The sequence below is a fragment of the Vitis riparia genome, chromosome 11 (genome assembly GCF_004353265.1).
Source record: "Vitis riparia cultivar Riparia Gloire de Montpellier isolate 1030 chromosome 11, EGFV_Vit.rip_1.0, whole genome shotgun sequence".
Lineage (NCBI taxonomy): Eukaryota > Viridiplantae > Streptophyta > Magnoliopsida > Vitales > Vitaceae > Vitis > Vitis riparia.
This window is the reverse complement of record NC_048441.1, coordinates 9,183,278-9,208,063: the sequence shown is the minus strand read 5'-3', so window position 1 is coordinate 9,208,063 and position 24,786 is coordinate 9,183,278. Positions and strand designations below refer to the sequence as shown.

Here is a 24,786-nt window from a genome sequence, read left to right as displayed (position 1 = left end):
AAATCAATCAAGCAAGCAAACTGAATCACCTTGCCTAAAAAAGGAAGGTACCCTTTAATCGACCAATTAAACACCATATTTTCCTCAACTAGTGTTCAAGCTTGATCCTCAAGATCCCCAACAGATTCGCCAATTTATAGTCCCATATTTCTCATGAGCATACCCACTTGTCGGCAAGACTCGTTTTTTACTGTGAAAAACTATATTTTATAAAAATTGGAGTTACCACTTATTTTTATTTATTTTTTTAAAGGGACAATAAATAAATAAACTGGAAACCTAAGAAAAATGACTCCTTAAAATTTTGGAAAAGTGTATCTTTGAAAAACCCAGCCTCGGCCTAGAGATCAGGTTACCTATCGAAAAGGTACCTTAAAAAATGTAGCACCCTTCTAAGCCTTAAAAGGTCTCTACTAACTAGGTTGAAGGAAACATGACAATTAATTAATAGATTAGGGATACCAAGAAAAAGTAAAGGTGATTTGGTGTAAGGCCAAACCACATGCTATTCATAACAAAACAGACATATAGGAAATGGATATTAGCATACTTGAGTTGCATCCCAGAGCGCTTTCATGAAAACATCAAAGTTAGTTTAACAAACATAACATACAACATGCATTTGATCCATTCAAACAATCAAGCAATAATTAAAGCAATCAAAACAATATCATGCATTAGAAAGTCCATAAAAAGGTCTGCATATTTACAAAGTTAAAGAAGTAGAAAGTGTAAGGGACATAGCTGAATAGCATACACAACCCGCAATGTGCTTACATATAGGGTGAATTTTTGCCAAGGCTTATGTGAGATAGTCAATAAAGAGTGAAATGTAGTTATCACAGGACATAGGATAGTTGATAACTGTTATGCTATAAATCCTAACTCTAGAACACCTATTGTGTGTAGTAGGGTAAAGCTAGATCCTACTGAACTCTAGCATAGAAAGTTAGGTCACATAAATTATAGGGACTCTGTGCACTTAGTGAACAGTGAAAAAGTTAGAGGTATCCTTAACTAAGTGATGAACCTAAACACATTTGTGATGAGTGCATGAAAGGTAAATAAACTAAGAGTTTACACAAAAAGGTTAAGGAGATAAGGACCACTAGGCCTTTAGACCTTCTACATAAGGATCTTATGGGTCCAATGTGTATTGAGAGTAGAGGTAGTAAGAGATATGTCCTTGTGGTTGTGGATGATTTTTTGAGATACTTCTTTGTGAGTTTTCTTAGGGGAAAAACAGAGGTAGTTGAACATTTGAAGTCATTATTCAACAAAATACAAGTGGAAATAGGTCATCCAATTGAAAGAATTAAGAGTGATTGGAGGAGAGAGAAATGTTCTTATTTTTCAATATGATGTCCCTATTTTTCCTTGAATCATCTAAATTTTAGTCACAAGATCATCTAAAATTTAATATTCAATGAATATGTTATTTCATGAAAGTGTATGATGAACTTTATTAATAAAATTACTTTTAAATTTATACTAAGATCATCCATTATATTAAATAAAAATATATCATGCAACACAAAAAATTTTCGAACATAAAAAATTTAAAAGCTATATCTAACATGTATTTTAATTATTGTTATGAGATTATGAAAAATATGCATGACTTTTAAATTTTAAAATAATAATAATAGAAGGAAATTTGACAATAGAAAATATAATCTATAGATTATATAAAAAATGGAGGAAAATAAAATATTATTTTTTCTAATTAAAGTACTTGTTTTTCAATAAAAATAGTAATAATTTTTTAATCATAAAAAATAATAAAAGAAAACTACTTTTTCTAATTAAATTACTTATTTTTCAGTAAAAACTAATTATTATCTTATTAATCTAGAGTATTTATGTACTTTTTATTCTTAAAATTATAAATTAAATATTACTAAAAACTAAGAAATTGCAATTTTTGGTCTATTGTATTTTAGGTTATATTTTATTTGTTCACAATAATTATCTATCATATATTATCATGAAAAGATAAAACATTAAAAATTGAAATTAAAAAGGTTTTAGAAGAAAAACTATAGTGGCTTCGATATATCTAAAAAAATACATCAAAATAGATGTGGGGAAAAAAAATAATGTTCAATAATAAAAAATTAAAAAAAAAAGAAAAGGAAAAAGGATGTTAAAAGAGAAAGTGACATGGAGAATTCTAATTCTTTGATTTTTTTTTAATTAAAAATATGGTACTTTTTTAATGTTGTCTATCAAAACTTTAAAGAAGAACAATTATGGAACTTTTATCATGAATAGTGCTATTCTAGTGCATATTGGAAAAATAACTTTTCCTGTTCTAAGCTTATGCGAAAGTTGATTAAAAACCGTTTTTTTTTTTTGTTGGTGTATGAAAGCTTGATTTTCCTAAAATGATATATTAAGTAAAAATGTATATAGATTTGTGGGAATTTTTTCTTTTTAAAAAAAGTTGTCATTTGAAGAAATGGATAAAAGTTCATTGGGTTTGCCATGAAGGCATGTGGGAAAAGTCAATTTTTGATCAATCATCCCTTTTTATATAAAAAAAAATTATAATATTTGTAAAGATATTTTGAATTATTTTTCAAATACTTTTTAGTGTAAGAATAAATTTATTAGGATGTTTGATGATTTAAAATTTTTTTAATTTAATTGCAAAAGTCTTCAAAATAGGAAATTTCATCCATAAAAAAATATAGGACATTCTCATCAATGAGAATTTTGATATTTTAAGAAAGATGGGAGTGTTTTTAAAATTTATTAGGAGGAAATCTTATTTTGGTAACTTTTTAAAATAAAGTTTTTGTTATAAAATATGAGAATTTGTAACACTATGATAATTTGTAGAAGATCATTTGTAATGATGTATGTCTTTTTATGACTTTTTATAAAAGGGGAGACCTCTAATGAAAATTCATTTAGTTTTTTTTTTCTTGTTTTCTTCTTCTTCTTTCACTTTATTATTCTACTGTTTGGAACCCTGAATTACTTTATTTTCATGCCTTGGATCTCGTAGGATGCATGAAAATCTATCATAGGCTCTCTAAATCTATTGTAGTAGAAAACTAGGTATTCAAAAACCAATAATGATACCATAAAAATCATAGATCTAGAGAATAAAGTTATATACCTTTAATTCGAATTTTCTCGAAGCAATTCCAATCGATGTAGATAACTTCAAAGTCATAATATATCTCGTAAACACCATGATCTCCCATTCGATGACTCTTCCTTGTGTTTAGACACTGAGATGGTGGAGATATCAAGGGTAAAAGGTAGGGTTCTCTCTCTAGACTGTAAGGAGAAAATGGCAAGACAAAGAAACCTTAACCCTTAAAGGGGTATTTATAGGTTTTCTATTATGCTTAAGTGACTTAAGCTCACCATAGACTTATGTGGCTTAATATAACCCAAAAAGGTTGCTAATTGATTAATTAACTATACAAGGTCTTAATTAATCAATTAACTCAGTCTAGAGATACCACTCACTTATCCCTATGCAACCCTGTGTAATTATTAAAACGCCTTTTGTGCATAAAGGTGAACTAAAAACTCATTCAACCCTCATAAATTGTGTCATCAAGGAATATGAGCTCAGAGCGAGGATCAGAAGGACCCATAAGAGTACTGACTCCCTTAGAATCAAATTCTAAAATTGACTTAGCATTTCACTACAGAGAGTCAATTGCACTCCAATACCCTATGTTTATTATAACAAGACACCAAGTGCTTGGGGTCAATGATCTACTATCCACTATATGCAGGCTTTCCATAAACTGATGTCCATAATCTAACAAGATAGTGCTATCATTTATCAAGATTACCTCTTAAATATTTGAGTTATAGATCTCACTTATTATGTGATCAAATGATATATTTTAGCTCTAAGGAGTATATGCCAAATTCCACTAAAGGAATTACTATGGTCACAAATTTCATAATCACATGTCTTTTGGATCATCCAAGAGGGTATATTGTCTTAATATTATGAGATATCATGATGCCTTTATTGAGAATACTTGTTACCATTGACCTCTATTAGTAGTGACCTAATTCATAGGGACATATGACAACTTTAGGGTGTTACCTATAAATCAAAGCTCCTTATTGACTTTGGTAATGATCAATATCATCGTAAGGTTAAGAGTCCATATAGTATATTAGCTTGATAAATCATGACAATTGATAATCTTGCGTCATGATTCACTATAAGTTCTATCTAGTGTGTATCATATATATTGTACAATATTGTAATATTGTAATCTAAAATAAACCTCCCCTCACTCCGTTTTAAAATGTGATGGGTCCTCGTTCAGCTATGTGGTACATTGTAACATAAGAGAGCCTGAGAGTAGTGTCAAAACCCTTAATGCTCATAGTATGAGGCATTCATCTCGCTTTTCAAAAGCTTTCAGGTTGTTTTTAGCAGATTCTTGATCCAATAAAAAACGGTTGCATATATTAGGGATATTTGATTAAAAAGTTGATAAAAAATACGATCTTGGAAATCTAAGATTTTATTTTCTTTTGATAAAAATGTTTTCATATTTTTTTTTTTGTAAAAATAAATATTATTTTTAAAATATGCTGTAAATACCGGAAATAATCAAACGCATTGAGCTTAAAAATGAATTATTTTTCAAACAAAAACAGTATAATGGAAGAGAAATTTATAAATACTCTAACCGATTAATTATAAAGATTATTGGTTTTGTCCATAAATAACATACAAAAAGAAAAAAAAAAAAGAAAACAAAAAGCTGGTCGAGGCGATGCGAAAGAAGAAAGAAGAAAGAAGAGTGAAGAAAGAAGAGTGGAGAAAGGGAAAGGGAAGTGGCGTACCTGAGACGGAGAAGGTATCGACTACCGAGACTTGACAGATGGGTTGCTGCCGGAGTGAGATGGTAACACCGGAGTGAGAGGGTTCCACAAGACTAAACTTACCACAAAATCTCGTGAGGTAAGGGTTTCACATCGCTAGGGTTAGGGTTTTTCTTCAAGTTTCTTCTCTATTCTTAGCTCTCTACGGGATTTTCGGGTTCAAATATTCTTCAATTTTTTTTTTTTTTTTTTTAATGCGTACGCCTTCTGGACTCGCGTTTTTTTCTTCAACGACTCAAGGCTTTTTTGCCACGCCTCGCCCTTTGGCGCGCCTGAAAACACCTTTCAAAACTTTGGATAACATAGATATAGTTATCTCTGGGTTTTGAACTTATTATAATTTCACAGCCAACAAATCCGCGAAAGGCAATTCCAATGTAAATTCCAGAATTTTTTTTGAGCTAAGCAAGCCCTTAATTTTCTGCAGCTCGCAGGACTTGCAAAAACTTTCTCATTCTATCTTAATATATGGATTGCATCTGCCCATCATGATTGTTTGACTCTTTGGTTAGTTCACCCAATTACGGAGACAAATGAGGCAGAGACAACATGTTGCAATTGCAGAAGATAAAGATAGAATTGAAAATCCTAATCTTTCTGAAGAAGAGAAAAAGAGAAAACCAAGCTATGATCTCTTTTCATCGTCAACAAAAACTTTGATGGTTTGCTTGACCGTGCGAATGGCAAATTCTTTGCTAGTGCAGACATATTTCAATCCAGATGAACATTGGCAAGCCTTGGAAGTTGCACATAACATTGCATTTGGGTAACTTAATATTAAATAATTTTTTTTTAATTATATCTGTCTTTTTATTTTCATAATTTTTGTGTTCATGTAAACTACTAATCATGCTTGTTTTGTTTTTGGTTGAATGATAGATATGGTCATTTGACATGGGAATGGAAGAAGGGCATTCGTAGCTACTTGCATCCAATGGTGTTTGCCTCCCTTTATAAAGTTCTTGCTTTATGTCATCTTGATACCCCGTGGTTCATGGTAATACATTTGTGCATTTTTTGTTATGTTAAAAGTGATGCCAATTGCCCAAAATTGGAGGTATGGTATAAATCCTACCTACCCAAAGAAAAAGAGAGAATATATGAACTCATTTTTTTGTATGTTTGTGAGAAGGACCCTCATCCTTCTCTCTTTCTTTTATCAATAAAATTTATCTTCGTTTCTGATGAAAAAAATATGAACTCATTTTTTTGTATAGATAAATCGTGATTGTCGGCAAGAAATGATTGATAAAGCTTCAAGGGTGGTAGATTCAATCAAGGATTAGGACATATTTGGAACTTTGAATTAAGATAGGTAGTGCTGCTTTGGAAGTTATGTTTGAAGGAACATTTGCTTTTTTGGTAAATAACCATGATGTCTGAACACAAAAGGGTTTGTCAAACTGCCTTAAACTAAGTTCTTTCAATTTAGGATTAACTTCTTAATGACTTTACCTTTTCTCCTACTAAAGGATTAATTTCACTCACCTCCCTTCATGTTTTGGTTAAATACGCTCAACTCCCAGTGGTTTGAAATTTCATCAAATACCTCCCCTATTCTTTTCACTTGTTATTTTTACTCACCTTCTCTTTCAATCAAAATAAGAGAGATATTTGATGAAATTTCAAACCAATAGGGGCTAGGTGTGTTTAACCAAAACATTAGTGGAGGTGAATGAAATTAACCCCCTTCTAAGATACATAAACAAATTGGACACCTAAAATTTAAGGCTTTTAAATTTTGTGCCTTCATGCTTAGGGTAGCTAATGATTCGCATATACACACAAATAGTTTGAGTTGTTTAGTATCAATTGATGCATTTTGTCAATATTTCCTAAGAAAGTTATGTACATAAAGGCTCTGCTTCTCTGCATAAAAAATCAATTATGGTAATCATTTTTTCTTGTTTTCTTCCATAAAAATTTCATGTAATTTCTGGAGGAATATAAGTAAATAATTTCGAGTCTTGAAATAAACTGAGCTAAAGTTGGTAGAACATCATAATCTCCTTGACCTTACATGAATTGAATAAATTCTTTTGCATTTTTTGAATTTGTGTCTTCATGGGAGGAATCAGATGCTTCTGGGGCCACTAGACATTGTAGTTGTGCCTTCAAGTCCTGTTTTATGGTCTTTTGGCCAAAATTAACCACTCATTACTCATGTATCATGTTTTCCAGATTTAATGCCAGCTTGATTGTCTTAGTTAAACATATTTTAGAAACCTATAGGAGTTTGCATTTGTGATTGGCCATTTTATTTCATTGCAAATCATTAGTGTTTTCTTGCTCTTGCAATTATGAGTTTTATGACAACTGTAGTGCAGGAAAATAATCCAAAACAAAGTCTTTTATTTATTTTTTGTCCATTCTCTTTAGAATTTGGATATTCTTTGTTTTGTTTAAGTTCATAAACAAATTTAAAATTTGGGTGCATGAAATAATGGTATTTGTGATTGTTTCATTCAAAGAACTAATACCATCATCCTATTTGTTTTGTTTTGTTATGTTAATTTCTATGCCCTACAGTCAAAGGCTCCGCGACTGCTGCAGTCCATGTTTTGTGCAGTTGGTGATTTATACTTGTACAAGCTGTCTAATGTCCTATTTGATGATCATGTTGCACAATGGGCGGTATCCTTTTATAATGTGTTCTTTGCAGCTTGTAATTTTATGGATTTTATGTATCAATTTTTGGTTTCCCATATTGGAAGCTCTCTTCTTATGATTGTTACCAGAGAAAAACTACTTTAGAAATCATTACATTCATTGAAGATGGTATACTTAATTCTATGGCAGCTTTTTTCACAGTTGGTGAACTGGTTTATGTTTTTCTGTTTCACTCGTACATTGTCAAATAGTTTGGAGACTGTTCTTACCCTTGTGGGCATATACTATTGGCCCTGTATGAGAGTTTCTTCCAACAAAGCTCCCTTGTTTTCAAGAAAGTGGGGTGTGGCTATAGCAGCATTAGCTTGTGCAATTCGACCAACAAGTGCGATTATATGGATGTATGTTGGCCTTCTTGAGCTGTTTTTGGCACATGATAGACTGAAGTTCATTTTCCTTGAGGTGGCTCCTATTGGGTAGGTATTAATCGTTTTCCATTATTTCTTATTCCAAAACTCTCTTAATTATACTCTGTTTTGTCTTAAAATGGATGCTTTTATTATTTTCATATTTATTGATTATCATATCTGCTTGTGCTTATAGAAAGGATCTGCTATAGTCTCTGCTAATTTAGTCCTTTCTTTTTCCCTGCCTTTCTTCATAATCATCATAATCTAATGAATTCAATCAAATATGAAGTTACAAATAAAGGGGACCATTTTATTGTCCCATGGAAATTGCACTGCCCCATTCTGTTTTATCTAATTTTTACAATGTTATATAAAAGGCTCCATTAGAGAAATGTTTGTCCATGATATGGATATTTGAAACGACAACATTTGTCAAAATTCTAAAATTGACTTCATGGTGGTTATGATTCTTCTATAGCCCACTTAAGATGGTGAATTCATACCTTCCAATGCTATGTAGAGTATAGTGGAGCCATTAACCTATAGGATAACCAAACACACACTACATTGATGAGATGAAGTCACTGTCGGTTGTGCTTAAATGTTTTGAAATAGTAGATGGAATAGAGTTTTATCATTTATGAGGGGAAATGTTAGGACGAACATTTAAAAATGAGTGAATAGGAAAACCCTAGGAGTTGCCTTACTATCTTCTAAAGGGAGAACTTACTGGAATAGTCGGTTCATGTTTGAAGCAGTGTTTTGAAAGGCGCTCTTGAGGTGCGCTCTGGGGCGAGGTGTCTAGAAAACACTTGAAGCCAGTGGCAAAAAAATGTCGAACACAAAAGGCGAATGCCTTTTGGCATGAGGTGCACTAGAGGTGTGCCCTGCGTACACTTTTAACGCCTTTCTTACTAAAGTGTGAGCCTTTCTCAACATCAACCTTGAAAAATTTGTTCTTAGAAAAATATGCAAACTTGAAATAGCTCTAGTATTGTCATCCTTAATTATATCTGCTACATAAATAGAGTTAGGTGCCTGTTTATATATTCTTTTTTTTTTTTTGATAAGTAAATGAATTTCATTAAAAAAGGGGGAAAGAGACGCTAAAATAGCGACTCTAAGTATACAAAACCTATACACCCGCCATCAAAGGCCAAAAGACAAAAATCCTATAGCCACAAGCCTACTTAGAGCCCAACCAATCAATAAAATTAGCTATAGTTAGAGGGCAATCGTCTATGAACAACTTAGCCTCAGCCCATAAAGTAAGAATAAAAGATTGTTTCAATCTCTGAATTGACACCGACTCATCCTTGAATGCCAAACGATTCCTCTCCTTCCAAATCGTCCAAAAAATGTGAAGAGGAGCAGCTCTCCACACCTTCTTGCGGTCTTTACCCATGAAGAAGCCATTCCAACTCAGAAGGGTCTCTCTAACTGAAAAGGGCAAAACCCAAGACACCCCAAATAAGGCAAAGAGAAGATCCCATAAAGCCCTCGTCCTGGAACAATGAAGAAGGAGGTGGTTTATGGTCTCCTCTTTCTCAAGACACATAAAACATCTGTTCGCCAAGGCCCATCCTCTTTTCTGGACTAGATCCAATGTTAAAGCTTTGCCCCACGTGGCCTCCCATGCAAAGAAACAAATCTTGGGCTGCACATTCGCATTCCAAATAAAGCTTGAAGGAAACAAAGATGAACCACCCGCTTCAAGAGCTATATAAAGAGACTTGACCGAGAATTTACCGCTCTTGGTTTCAGTCCACGATACCATATCCTCCACATCCTCAATAACTCTTTTACTCTGAATCCTCTCCATAAATCTTTCTGCCTCCTCAACCTCCCAGTCATTAAACGCTCTTAAAAAACAGGGGTTCCAACCCCCCCAACCCCCCTCAGCCAAAGGATCCCATATATCTGCCACCCTCGCTTCCTTCTCAACCGTCACAGCAAAAAGAGAGGGGAAGGTCATACACAGAGGAGACTCCCCACACCATCTATCCCTCCAGAAGCTCACCCTTCTTCCATTACCAACTATGAAAGCCATCCTATCACTCACCAACTTCCAATCCGCCCTAATTCCTTTCCACAAACCCAAACCATGAGCCTCTCTCACTTCCCGCGAGCACCATCCCCCTCTAGCTTCTCCATACTTCCCTCTAATCACTTGATTCCACAAAGCCTCTCTCTCATTTGCGAAACGCCAATTCCACTTAGCAAGAAGAGTCTTGTTAAGGAGGGATAGGCTTTTGACCCCCAAGCCTCCTTTCACCTTGCTTAAACACACCAACTCCCATCTTACTAAATGGGGCTTATGCTCCCGGTTGCCCCCACCCCATAGGAAATCCCTTTGAATTTTCTCTAATCTTCGTCTAACTGAGCTTGGTAAACACAACAATGACATTAAATAGATGGGTAAATTCGATAAAGTACTACGAATGAGAGTCGCCCTTCCTCCCTTGGACAAATATTGTCTCTTCCACATAGTTAACCTTCTTCTGAAGCGCTCCTCCACTCCATCCCAAACTGTGACTGACTTAAAAGGAGCACCCAGGGGCATCCCCAAATAGGTAGTTGGAAGACTACCCATACTACATCCAAACTCCTCAGCCAGATCATCCATACTCTCCACCCTCCCTACTGGAATTAATTCACTTTTTTCCAAATTTATCCTCAATCCAGAAACAGCCTCAAACCACATGAGGAGCCAACTGAGGTACGTCAACTGATCTTGAGAAGGTTTACAAAACACCAGTGTATCATCAGCAAACAGCAAGTGGGAAATTAGGACCCCTTCTTGGCTCCGACCTTTTACCCTACAACCAGATAAAAAATCTCCCTCTACTGCCCTTTTAATGAAAACACTAAAGACCTCCATAGCAATGACAAAGAGGTAGGGGGAAAGGGGATCACCCTGCCTCAAACCCCTGGAGCTTTGAAAATAGCCCGTAGGGGTTCCATTGATCATCACTGAGAAGCTTGCAGTGGATATACACCACCGAATCCACCTAATCCATTTCTCCCCAAAGCCCATTTTCTTCATGATTGTGAGAATAAAGTTCCAGTCCACTTTATCATACGCCTTCTCTATGTCCAATTTGCACAAAATGCCGCTCTCATTATTCTTAAGGGTCGAATCAATGGCTTCATTGGCTATCAACACTGCATCTAGGATTTGTCTACCCTCCACAAACGCCCCTTGAGCTTTTGAGACCACCTTTCCAACCACTTTTTTTAGCCTGTTGGCTAATACCTTGGCTAGCCACTTGTACAAGCTTCCCACCAAGCTTATAGGCCTATAATCCCCTAAAGCTTCAGCCCCTACTTTTTTTGGAATTAAGACCATAAATGTTGCATTTAGGCTTTTAACAAATTTGTCATTTTCGTGAAACTCCTTAAAGAAGCTCATCACATCAGCCTTCACGAAATCCCAAGCAAAAATCCAAAAGGCCATAGAGAATCCATCTGGCCCCGGGGCTTTATCCCCATTACAGCCTTCTAGGGCGTCACGCACCTCCTCTTCCATAAAAGGAGACTCCAATGCACTGACGTCCAAAGGCTCTAACATCTCAAACTGCAGCCCAGAAACAGAAGGTCTCCATTCCCCCGGATTAGACAACAACGTCTTAAAAGCATTGGCGATCCCTTCCCTGATATCATTTTCCTCCGTGAGCCACGCTCCGTTAATCTTAATTCTGTCCACATTATTCCTCCTCCTATGTGCGTTGGCCATTTTGTGGAAAAAACCGGTATTTCTATCTCCCTCTTTCAGCCACACTTCCCTGGATTTTTGCCTCCACGTGATTTCTTCAAGTAAGACCCATTTTTTATACTCTTCTTTCGCTTCGTTTCTGGCTTCCAGCTCTTCCAATGACAGCCTGCTGGTTTTCTCCTTTGCATCCCAATACTCCATCTGCTCCAGTGCCGTATTCTTTCTATATTCAACCCTTCCAAAACTGTTTCTGTTCCATTCCTTCAGCTTAGCCTTCATAAATTTTAATTTTTCAGCCAAGATAAAACTTGCAGATCCACTGAATCTGCCTTCCTCCCACCATTGCTTCAGAAGATCCTTGACACCTTCAGCTTTCAACCACATATTCTCGAATCTAAACGGGATAGGGCCTCTTCTCATACCCCCACCATCCATAAGAATCGGGAAGTGATCGGACACGGGTCTTGGAAGGAGAAACTGCCTCGCATCTCCAAAATGGCTATCCCACTCCTCATTAACCAGAAAACGATCCAACCTTGAAGAAGACTGATTACCCGCTCCTCCAGTCCATGTAAAAGGGCCCCCCACCATGGGCAGGTCCTTTAACTCCAGATCTTCTTTCACTTCTGCGAACCTTCTCATAATTGAGTTCAATCTCCCTCCTCTGTTACACTCTTCCGGACTCAGGATGGCATTAAAGTCCCCTGCAACGCACCACGGCCCATTCCAAAGCCCCTTAATGGCCCCCAGCTCTTCCCAAAAACTCTCCCTCTCCCTCCTTAAAATTGGCCCATAAACCCCAGTAAACGTCCATATAAAACCATCCTCGCAGCTCTTAAAAGTGCACGTAATAGAGAACAATCCTTTTTGCATGTCAACCAACTCCAGCATCCTGTTGTCCCATATCACCACTATTCCTCCGGCTGCACCCCTTGAGTCTATAGCTCCCCATTCAATGAATCTACCCACTCCTAAGCTCCGAACAATGCCCGTGGTCATTTCCTGAATCTTGGTTTCCTGTAGGCAAACCAAGTCCACCCTATTTTTCCTAATCAAAGCTTTGATCACCTTCCTTTTGTCGCAATTATTAGCCCCTCTTACATTCCAGGTGAGCATTCGGAGCTTCATTTAGACCTACTCGTGCTTCCCCCTCCTTCACCTCCTCCTCCACCTCCAATATAGTTCACAGTCCATTCCAATTTTCTCAATTCTCTTTCGAATTTTGACGTCTCTAATTTTCTCCTCTTTGTGCCATCCAAATTGCCTTTTTGAATCTTCCTCTCTTTCATTCTCTTGAGCAAGAACAATATTTCCCCTTCAAATCCCTCCGTCGGCATTCCTAGATAACGGCTAAATTTAGCCAGGCTACTAGACTGCCAACACAAATCCCCCTCTTTGCCCCTCTCCTCCTTATCTCTTCCCAAAACCCCCACTGATAATTCCTCGGTATTCCCAGCCTCTCTACCCACCATGTCCGAAACCTCAGCCTCCCTTCCGTCCGCCAAAATCATTCGTAGCGGGTCCATGACTGCACCCCCTTCGTCATCAGAAGCTGTTCCCCGGTCGGAAGTCCTTGCCATGACGACACCTTTCCCGTCCCACCCAGAAGGAGTAGAAAAGAGAGAGATATCCCGTTTCCCCAAAGATGAGAAAGGAGAAGAGGTTTGATCGGAATACCTGGAAGCCTCCTCCAATAACGCCTCGTCAGTGTTTTCTAAGGAATTGACGACCGGACGAGGCGATCCTAGCTTGAACCCAATCAAATCCCCCTCCTGCTCTCCGCCACCACTGCGTCGCCCATCGGGAGCCCTAACCCCTTTTGCATTCTCCAAAATGGATATTCTCTCCCCCGTCCGGCCTTTAAAAAGCTTTAAATTGGGCCGGCCCATTACCTCTGGTTTTTTAATCCCTTGGCCCTCCTCAGCGGGCTCTCTTTCCCAGCCCGAATCATCTTGCCGGCCCAGTGGCATAAAATCTCCAGGCCCAGAGTGCAAACTCTTCCCCCCAGCTGAAGATCGGTCTCTTTTTGACCCGTCAGTCTCTGATGCTGCTCCCTGCACAGTACCAGAGGGCTGAACTTTCGTGCTGCAGCTGCCTTCTTCTGCGTTGTACCTCTCAGCCACTTTTGCAGGTTCCCCATACATCTTTTCTCCCACCCTTATGAATCCAGCGCGTGTAACTCCTTCTCCGTCATCCCTGACCTCCCGCTCCTTGCCCTTATCTTTTCTAATGGCCGGAACCACTTCCGACAGGCCTGGTTTTACCTCCCACCATAGCTGGAGAGCATAACAAAAAGATCCCACTACTACTTGCATGGTACTCGGCCATTCTACGCCTGCATATCTCACTGAAATTCTGGCCCACCTTAGTTCCTTGAGATTTGCAGTATTTGCATCCACTTCAGCGAATCCCCCGCAACAGTCTCCTATCTTTCTGAAGGCTTCCTGACTCCAAAGGTGCAACGGCAATCCCATGACTCTTACCCAAACACTCTTGGCTCTTTCGCCATTTTGAGAACACCCCACTTTTGGGTCCCACCTGTCCAAATGCATAGTCGATTCCTTGAACCATCTGTTTCCTCTTAAAAGCACCTTGTCTGCCTCGTCTTTATTCTCAAACTCGATCAGCAAGAGAGGACCCCCTAGCCTTGCGAACTTCAGTCCTCCTTTAATATTCCAACAGGTTCTCCCCCAACTTTCAAGAGCATGCATTTCTGAATCCAACAGAGGGTTATGTCCCCATCTGCCAACCAGACATCGGTCCATTAACTTCCTCTCAGTTGAGATGTCTTTCTCTCCCAACTGTAACCATAGTGTTTCCCCTGCCTTTTTCACTCTTGAATTCACCACATCGACATAGGATTTTTGGGCTTTTCCTTCAGATTCCCCTACTGTATTCCCTGTCCCATAAGAAGTAACATTTCCCCTAGACTCAACCCGAGAAATAACCCCCAGAGAGCGAAGCTTTTCAGCCAGCAGAACCCATCCTCCCAAAATTCCTTTTCCTTCTGGAAACACTAAACAATATCTCTTTGATTCCAGGTCAACCACGGAACACAATAAAAACCTACCTGCCTCATTTGCTCGACTTTCCAACTTAAACCTCCTTCCTCCATCTTCCCACCTTTTGACCAGACCCTGCACAACAAGACCCCTACAGCAAACCTCCACCCCTTCCAGCAAGCAGCACAAGCTGAGACTTCCAAACCTGACCCACGAAGTAAAACCTCTACTCCTTTCCACAATGATTCCCCTACATCTCTCCCCAATCACCTCTACAGAGATTTCAAACGATTTTGAATCCACTGCAAACCAACATCTGCCTCCTCCCTTCATTTCTATACTAATTTATCACCATAATAGACAGCTTTGAGACCTCTGCATTATGCAAATCTGCCAGCTGGCTGTTTATATATTCTTATTTGTCTATTAAAAAATAAGCATGGAAATCTATGGATGTGAAAACTATAACTATGTAGTTGCAGGTTAATATTCAAGTTTATTCAACTAAGATGCAGGCCTGTGGAGTAGAATTCCAAGAAAGAAGGATTGAGGTATTTAAGGTGAAAGATGGGCAGAGACAAGGGCCTATGGGGGGCTTATCCCTTGCCTGAATAGGGGAGTGAAAGGGAAGAGGTGTGGTTGTAGTTTGGGGGAGTTAACTCGTTTAACAAATTGCAGTATCTTAATCATTGCTTGGTAGGAAAATGAGGGGAAGTCGAGGAAGGTTCGTTGATATCCTCTTTGGAGGATTGGGCTAGGTACGATTGGAGGTTGAAAGGGAATTTGTCATTATTTCCTTGGGAGGGTCATGGATTCTGTTTGAATTTGACTTGGCAAGGGAGGCTGAGAGGGTGTTACAAGAAGGCTTGAGTGTCTTTAGGCAGAGACCACTAAAGCTAGAAAGATGGAGTCCAACAATAGGTTGTCTCAGTGAGAGAGCTCAAACAAGTTCCCATTGGGTGAGGATTGTGGGGCTGTTGCTATGCCTATGGCACAAGGATTTCTTTAAGCAAGTGGGCGATGTGTGTGGGGGTGGACAAGGAGACCGCGAGGGTCAAAAATTTACAATGGGTATGAGTTTTAATCAAAACAAATGGAAAAAAAGGTATTGGGGAGGTTACAGGTTGTGGTAGGAGAACTCTGTTATTTGGTGAATTTGTGGTGGGAAACACCTCCTTGAGTAGCTCTGGTGGTTCCCCGTGCTGAGAGTCAGGAGGAGAGGGAGAAGAAGAGTAGTGATTCCTGTGTGGCAAGTCGGGTGGGGCTCACGGGGTCAAACCTTGTAGAAAAGGTGTCGCTTTCGGGTAGGACGAGGCATGTAGAAGAGGTAGCCCCTTCAGTACCTTTTGTGGGAAGGCTGCAGCAGGAGGTGCAGGAGCATGAGTTTGCAGGTGCCGTGTGGGAGGAGGGTTAGACGTCTGCAATTGGAGCAGCTTTACAGAGGCCTGTGGATATAAAAGCAAACCCATCTTGCTTTAAGGAGCCCATAAGTGATGTTGTTTGGCCACTTGTTGAGCAGGTCCCACCCATCAACCCAATGATGGGTGGGCAGGCCAGCCTGTTGATAGCAGAGCCTTGGTGTTTAAAAGGGCCCAAGATCTCCCTAGTAGTTTGTTTGGCCCATGAGAGACTTTTGAGCCCGATCCAAGCAGAAGTAGAGGAGATGGAAGGGTGTAAGGCCCAACCCTCTTTCCTTCTTTATAGGGAGGATCTTCTTTGCCCTAAATGAGGGGTGTCCCCTATTGACGAGCATGATGAGAGGTAATCGAGAGAGGTTTTGATGTCAGAGGTGGTGTGTTTTCAAGGTACGATGTTTAACTCTCTTTTTGAAACAGGCAGGGGGACTCTCTCTTCTACTCCTTTTTGTGGGGCTCTCGGGGAGGCTCATCGTGATGTAGGGTTGATTTCTTGGGGGAGGTATGTCATGGTTGGATAAGGAGGATCTGTTGTTGGTAGAAGATGTGAGAAATGTCCCCCTTTCCATGATTTTGAAGGATGGGTCGAGGGTAAATCTTCAGTCAAACTACGTAGCGGTGGAATTAAGACTTTCGGTTGGGGAGGAAGAAGAGAATTACGTTATGAGAGAGGGAAGTGCCCTAGAGGTGCATAGGGGGATATCCCCTGTTTCCAAGTAAACTTTAGCAGATTAGTGGCTTTTAACAAAGTTCTGGGGCTTCTAGTGGATGGTTATGAAAAGGAAACTTTAGGCCTCTTGAAAAAATTGGAACTAAGAATAAAGGGGAAGACAGTAAGGCAGGGGACCAAAAAGGCTAAGGTGAGTGGTTCAAAGTTGGAGAGGGAGCTTCGGAAATTGGAATGCTTAGTCAATTACAAGTCCGATTTGAGGTGTGGAAGAAAAAAGAAGGGGGGGGGGGGTTGTAATTTTTACGGATTTAGTCAATGAAGCTCCAGATTATTTTGTGGACTGTTAAGAGGATTAATGAGGGGAATAAGTGTAGTATGATTAAATCTTTGATACGTTGGTACTCAACCGATCTTGCATGTCTTCAAGAAATGAAGGTTCAATAGATAACAACCAGAATGGTGAGGAGCTTGGGTGTGGGCAAATGTTTAGATTGGGGAGCAATGGATGCTAGAGGTCAAGCAGGGGGAATCGTGGTGTTTTGGGATAAGCGGGTGTTGGAGTTTCTTGAGATGGAGGTAGGTGCCTTTTCAGTGTCATGCCAATTTAGAAATTGTGAGGGTAGTTTTGTGTGGATGTTTTCGGGTGTTTACAGACCTGTTCTCACTGAGGAGATGGAGGATTTTTGGGCTGATTTAGGTGCTATTAGGGGGCCTTTGGAGGGATCCTTGGTGTATTGGGGGTGATTTTAATGTGGTGAGATTTTTTGTAGAAATGAGGGGTTGTTCGAGAATGTCAACTACAATGAGATGTTTTTTAGAGGTTATCGATGAGCTGGTCATTAAGACCTTACCCTATCCGGTGGCAAGTATACATGGTGTGGTGGTTTAAACAACATTTTAGCTTCTAGGCTAGATTGTTTTCTAGTCTCTAATGATTGGGAAGACTAGTTTGGTGGTTTGGTTAAAAAAATCTGACCAAACCCAACCTCTAATCATGCACCAATATTGTTGGATGGGGGAGGGATTAGAAATGGAAAGATTCCATTCAAATTTGAAAAATTGTGGTTGAAGGAGGAAGGGTTCAAAGATCTCATAAGGAGTTGGTGGGAGGGATATAGCGTTCAGAGGTCTCACAGTCATATTTTGGAGGTTAAGCTCGAAAGCTTGAAGTAGGATGTCAAAGTGTGGAACAGGGAGGTTTTTGGGAATGTATCCACCAAAAAAATTGAGGCTCTGGAGTAGATAGGTTAGTGGGATGCAAAGGAAAGAGAAAGAGCCCTCATAACGGAGGAGTTTGAGGAGAAAAGGAGAGTGGTAGATGAATTTAAAAAATGGGCAGTGTTGGAGGAGATTTTTTGGAGACAGAAATCAAGAGAGCTATGACTTAAAGAGGGGGATAAAAATCTAGATTTTTCCACAAAATGGCTAATGCTCATAGAAAGAGGAATTTTTTTGGAAAAGTTAAGGGTTAATGATGTTTGTTTAGAAGGGGAGAAAGTATTAAAGAGGGGATGGCAGGAGCTTTTCAAATGTTTGTTTCTGAGATAGGGGAGTGGAGGCTGAGCGTAGAGGGGCTGGCGTTTAATTCTCTGTCGCCTGCAGATTCAGTAGCCTTGGAGGTTCCTTTTTCTGAAGAGGAGGTTTTTTCTGCCTTCTTTAGCTTAAGTGGAGATAAAGCCCTAGGTCCAAATGGTTTTACTTTGGCATTTTGGTAGGACTATTGGGATGTTGTAAAAGATGAGGTCTTGGGTTTTTTTGGAGACTTCTATGAGTTGGGATGCTTTGAGAGAAGTTTAAATGTTATGTTTGTAGTTTTGGTGCCTAAGAAAAGTTTTTCGGGCGGTGGGGGGGAGGGTGTGGTGCGATCAGCTTGGTTGGGGGTTTGTACAAGCTGTTAGCCAAGGTTCTAGCTAATAGACTCAAGAAAGTGGTGGGCTCTATGGTCTCGGATTTTCAGCATTCTTTTGTGGGAGGGTGACAAATCTTAGATGCAGTTTTGATAGCTAATGAGGCCATAGATTCTAGACTTAAAGCTAATTTGAGAGGCTTGCTATGCAAACTGGATATAGAAAAGGCGTATGGCCATGTAAACTGGAATTGTGCTATAGTGGTGATGGATAAAATGGGTTTTGGCTCCAAGTGGTTGGGTTGGATTAGATGGTGTATTTCTACGGTCCGTTTCTTTGTTTTGGTCGACAACTCTCCTTCTGGTTTCTTCAACAGTTCTAGAGGGTTGAGACAAGGAGATCCTTTGTCTCCTTATTTGTTTATTTTGGTGATGGAGATCCTTTCTTGTTTGATCTCTAAGGCAAAGGATGGTGATTTTCTTGAGGGTTTCCGGGTTAAAGAGAGAAATGATGCTGGTGTCAAGGTGTCGCATTTGTTCTTTGTACATGATACTCTCATTTTTTGTGATGCAAGCAAGGAAAACTAGGAGTACTTGAGCTGGGTCTTTATGTGGTTCAAGTCATGCTTGGGTCTCTTTGGAGAAAAGTGAATTGATTCCCGTTGGGGAGGTTCCAAATTTGGAGGAGTTTGTTGAGGTTTTAGGTTGTAAGGTGGGTACTCTTCCATCCACTTAGGCCTCCCCTTGGGTGCTCCTTACAAGTCTAGTAGGGTATGGGAAGGTGTGGTAGAACGGTTCCAAAAAAGGCTTCCTTTGTGGAAGAGACAATATTTGTCAAAAGGTGGAAGGTAAACATTGATTAAGAGTACTTTATCAAGTTTGCCCATTTACTTTATGCCCCTATTTGTTATTCCCAAAAGAGTGGCGGTCGGATTGGAAAAAGTTCATAGAGATTTCCTGTGGGGAGGAGGGGAGTTGGAGAAAAAGTCTCATTTGGTTAATTGGTCGATTGTGTGTTTGGAGAAACAAAATGGCAGTTTGGGTTTTAGAAGCCTTTTTCTCTTCAATAAGGCACTTTTGGGTAAATGGTCTTGGAGATTTGTGAAGGAAAGGTATCCTCTTTGGAAATGGGTAGTTGCTGGTAAGGGATTCAGGAGGAGTGGTGCACAAAGGAGCTAAGAGGGAGGTATGGTGTAGGAGTATGAAAGACAATTAGAAATGGTTGGGAGGGCTTCAAAGATAAAATAAGGCTTTAGGTTGGTTTGGGGAATCGGGTCAAATTCTGGAAAGATAGATGGTATGGTGACATGTCATTGAGGGATGAGTTATTGGATCTTTATGTTATAGCTTCCTTTAAGGATGCTTGGGTGGTAGATGTTTGGGATGGGGGTGGTGGGGGACCGAGGTTTATTAGACAATTCAATGATTGGGAGTTAGAAGAGGTAGATGTCTTATTCGGGAGGTTGCATAACTACTCTATTGTTGCGGGTACTTTTGATGCCATGGTTTGGTTGGAGACTAAGGTTGATGATTTTTCAGTTCGATCCTTTTACTCCTCTTCGGCAAGTAGGAGATTGGAGCCTTTCCCACACAGTACGGTGTGGAACTTTTGGGTCCTTATTAGAGATAGCTTTTTTGCTTGGGAGGTAACTTGGTCTAAGATTTTGACATAGGATCAACTCATAAGGAGGGGATGGAGGATGCCAAATAGGTGCTACATGTGCAAGGTTGAAGAGGAATCAGGAGATCATTTACTTTTGCATTGACCAAAAACATACATTGTGACAGCTGGTTTGTGCTTTTTTTCATATCCAGTGGGCGATGCATTCTTCTATGAGGGGGGTGCTCCTAAGTTGGAATGGTGTCCCAGTTGGCAAGAAACAGGAAAAAAAGGCTTGGAAAGTTGCTCCTCTATGCATTTTTTGGTTCATTTGGAGGGAAAGAAATAAGAGAGCTTTTGAGGATAGGGAAAGCTTAGATCAATTTTTAGAAGTTCTTTTTTGTATTTATTTTGGGATTGGATTAGAGCGTACATGAGGGATAACATTACTTCTTTGATAGATTTTGTGGATTGGTTAGGTTCCCCGTAGGGTGCGATTGTGTTGTCGCCCCTATTGGTTTTTTGTACATGTATGCATTGTGTATACCTTTTTATTAATATAATACCCATTTACTTATAAAAAAAAACTAAGATGCAGGCTTCCTAGACTACGGAGTCTGCTTTTATAAAGCTTCTACCAAGATGAAAACATAGAGTTTACTTTGTTTTGACTATGGATAGCCCTGTTTGGAGAATTAAGTTTGATTCTCTGTAAAATAATTTTTGAACTGGATAATGGATGCAATTCATCTAGTTTGATAGTATGTCATTTCTTTTTGCAATAGCAAGAAAGTCAAAGGCTGTGAAAAACACTGAAAAAGTAGGGAACTATAAGTTTGACCTTTTTCTTGAGATGATGGTCGGAGAGACAAGTTCTCTTTTTTCCTAATAGATATTAATTTGTATAGCTTCATTCACTTTTCCTAGTAATCCTCATTCAAGAGGCAACTTTTGATGGTTAACAGTGACTTAGGGGTTCCGAACTTGGTGATGGTGGGAAAGTCCTTAATATTGGTAAAAATATTACAGAAACTTCATGATTCTATTATGTGACAGTGCAAAATTCTCTTTAACCATTAAAGAAGCTCCAAATCATTCTTGACATTTTAAAATACACCAGCATTGTATGAAATATGCTATGCATGTGGAAAAATTGAAGGTATTTGAGAAAAGGCAATGATAATGTGAGTTACCTTATGAAATATTCCCTGGGTCATGATATCCAATTTTGGTGTTACATATTATAGTCAACAGAACTTTATTACACATAATCAATACTTAACTATTTACTCAATTGTTTAGCCAAATGATTGGCTACCTTGTTAGAAGACTTTAACAACAAGAAAATGATAGATAATTATAATCATAATAAGTTATTTAAAAATTATTATGAATTACTCTCCAAATTACCGCTAGTCATCCTGAAATGCTTTTTCAGCATGTAAACCATTTTCTCAATATGCACAAATCTTCCTCAATGATTCCTGAATTCTGAATCAGCCCTGTTATTGACTAATTTTTTAATTATAAACTTAAACTTGGAAGATGGAGATACTCTGTTGTTAGTGATTCACCTAACATGTATGACTCTGCAAGTAGGTTGGTTTGAGTTACCGTGGCAAAGAAGTAAATGAGGATGTACTTCTCCATCATGGATGAAAAAGGGTTTCCAAGGGCCATGAGCCTTTCCATGGGAGAACTAGTTACCTGGTGGGGCATTTGAAAATCTTGAATTCACCAATTCATTCATGATAGTCACATTTTAACAATCTGCTTAACACGAATCAGCTGCATTCTGATAAGTAGAATGGTATTTAGATTCAGGACATCTTTTAGCATTTCTGCAGTGGAATTACTATATTGACAATTGCAAGCAAGCTTTGCATAGTGGACCATTCTACAACTTTTGTGTTTCTACCCTCTGGAGAAAATTTTCCTCCTAATGCTACTGTTGCAGCTCTCCTCAGGCTAAAGGATCTGTCACAATTACTCTTGCCTTTTTTGAGCTAGTCCCATGGATCCAGTAAGTCATGGGAATCATTTCATTCTTCCTTAAACTCCCCATGAGTTCTGCATGGAATTCTGCATTCATGCAACTCCAGCACATGTGATAAAAATCTGATTCCACCTTCCTTCCAATTTTCAGGCATTTGTAGATAATCTTCATTGACGTTCTCTGCATCTGAATTCAGGAATTTTAATATAATGGCTGTCATTGCCTTTCACATGTTAATCACTGCACACTAAATTATCCAGCAAACATAAAGCTGTTACATGTGGCCTGGAGAGATGTCCTTAGCAAACATTTGGTATATGGAAATAGGAATAGAAATAGGATGAGAAAGGAGGTGAATCACAATATCATGTGAAAGAGAGGAATCAAAATCCTAACAAGAGTGGGTTTTGGTTTTTATGATAATGATTTTTTTTATTCATATTCCATTTCTAAAAGAAACCCTAATTGGCAAATATAAATGAATGGGAAATGCTTCCATTTTTGGTGTTACTTATTTTAGGGAAGTGCATTCCATAGTGCAGAAACAATAGTTGATTGGTTCTGCCCCAGTACCTGCCTTTCAGAAGGCTATGAATGAACTCATGAAAAAACTAAATTCATGCAGCTCTTTATTTCCAAAAATAAAGAAGTTTTTGCAGGAACATGAATATAGACTTCATGAACATTTTTAATCCCTCCTAAACCATTTGGAAGTTGGAAACATCCATTTCAGTTTAATTCTATATTTTTGCATCCTTGATTGCTTATATTATTGTTTCACTTATAACTTGACTGATGGTATCAGGGTCCTGGTGCTCGCACTTATGTGTTTGGTGGATCGTTTGATGTACGGTTCATGGATCTTAGTACCTCTTAATTTTCTAAAGTTCAATTTTCTTTCCTCTGGTGGAGACTATTATGGCACTCATAAGTGGCACTGGTACTTCACTCAGGGATTTCCGGTCATGCTATTCACTTTTTTACCATTTTCCATAGCTGGCATGGTCCTGTCTAAACAATGGAAGCCTTCTGGCCTTATTGCATGGGTTTTAGGGCTTTACAGTGTGCTAGGTCACAAAGAATTCAGGTAACTTTGTTTGAATTTCAATTGTTTTGTGCTTTTATTCTTGGAAGACCTCTTTCTGCATTTGGTTTTGCTTCATGGATTCAATCATCCTCTGATTAGACCCAGAGTTACAGGTTTGTCCTGCCTGTGCTTCCAATAGCTTTGATGTTCTCTGGATATTCAATAGCTGCAATGAAAACAGCTGATTCTTCAAACAGTAAAAGGAAAGGATCTTCCAACAGTCATGTCAAATGCCCTTCAAAAGTGCGATTGGCCATCTTTTTCTTGCTTTCTACAAACATTCCAATGGCTTTGTATATGAGCTTGTTTCATCAGGTATATTTTCCTTGTCGTTGAATTCAGAGTTGTCTACCTTTTTGCCTCTCTTCTACAGCTTAACAGATTAAAATGTCTGAAATTGCATCCTTGTTAATCATTTTCTTTAAATCTTTTTCTTTTGAAAGAGATGAAGAGACTAAATTTTCTTATTTCTCATTTTGTTTTCTCCTTTGATCTGTACTAAGCAAAAATTGCAGAAAGACCTAGCTTCAGCAGAAGTCATGGAATTTTTAGTTTGTTTGCGTTTTCCATCTTGTGTTTTTGGTTGATTCTTACCTGCGAAGGTGCTGGGCAGAGAGGAACTGAGGATGTAATGAATTATCTATCCAAAGAGGCTTCCAACAATAAAGTGAAAAGTATCCTTTTTCTAATGCCCTGCCATGCCACACCTTACTACTCCGCCTTGCATCATGACCTGCCCATGCGTTTCTTAGATTGCTCACCAAGGTTTTAACTTCATCCATTTTGTGGGAAAACCTTATCTTGTTGTGCTATCATTTACTAAAGATTTATTTGATGCAACATTCTAATTTTGGTTTTGGGGGTTTGGTTACCAGTGAAGAGAAAGGAACCCTGGATGAGTCAGACCGTTTCATGATGGATCCAGCTAGTTTTGCATCAGAATTTGCAATAAATTGGTCTCTACCTAGTCACATTGTAATGTTTGATTCAGAAGAAAGATCACTAAGGGAATTTCTAGTTTCACATTCTTTCAAAGAGGTACATTCTAGTTTGTTTCATTAGTTTTTTATGTGAGCAATTTTTTCTTTTCTTTTGTGGCTAAATCTTGTTGTAATTGCAGATAAGAAGGTTTTTTCATGCTCACTTAAAGGTGGACCGTGATCTTCAAGCATCAGTTGTTGTATATGCTTTTACAGGCCAGTGACACATGTTTCAAATGCTAACAATTGCCATTTTTGTAATCTGACTATTCAATTGTATTTTGACAAATTTTATTTTCCTTCAGAGACTTATTAATTTATTGTTCTTAAATTAATTCTTAGTAGTTTGATGTCTGAAGGAATTATTTAATTGATAGCAGTATAACACTTACAGCAAGATTGTAGCATGTAATAATAAATTGCTTCTCTGTTATTCTGAGATGAATCTTGATTTACATTAGTTTACTCCTTAAGTATTAACTTATTAACACTACAATAGTCCACTATATTCTTTAGCCTGCTGTTATAATGTCCAGTAAGAACTTGAAACATCTCAAGCACGTTTTGCTCTGTGCAA

The 24,786-nt window shown here is 38.4% G+C and overlaps 1 protein-coding gene across 6 annotated transcripts; it reads left to right on the top strand.

Moving 5' to 3' along the window:
* The first annotated feature begins 4,781 nt into the window (after positions 1-4,781).
* Positions 4,782-24,648, top strand: LOC117924872 (GPI mannosyltransferase 3). Of its 6 annotated transcripts, none has more exons than XM_034843599.1 (10): positions 4,782-4,957; positions 5,408-5,644; positions 5,758-5,875; positions 7,408-7,512; positions 7,678-7,964; positions 22,948-23,229; positions 23,343-23,544; positions 23,843-23,994; positions 24,105-24,267; positions 24,350-24,648. In XM_034843599.1, exons 2-10 carry the CDS (start codon positions 5,412-5,414, stop codon positions 24,431-24,433), a joined length of 1,626 nt encoding a protein of 541 aa, XP_034699490.1. In that variant the 5' UTR covers positions 4,782-4,957; positions 5,408-5,411; the 3' UTR covers positions 24,434-24,648. The 6 variants fall into 6 exon arrangements, with proteins under 6 accessions (XP_034699490.1, XP_034699488.1, XP_034699487.1 ...); XM_034843597.1 differs by having other exon boundaries at positions 5,391-5,644; XM_034843596.1 differs by having other exon boundaries at positions 5,306-5,644.
* Positions 24,649-24,786: the final 138 nt, after the last annotated feature.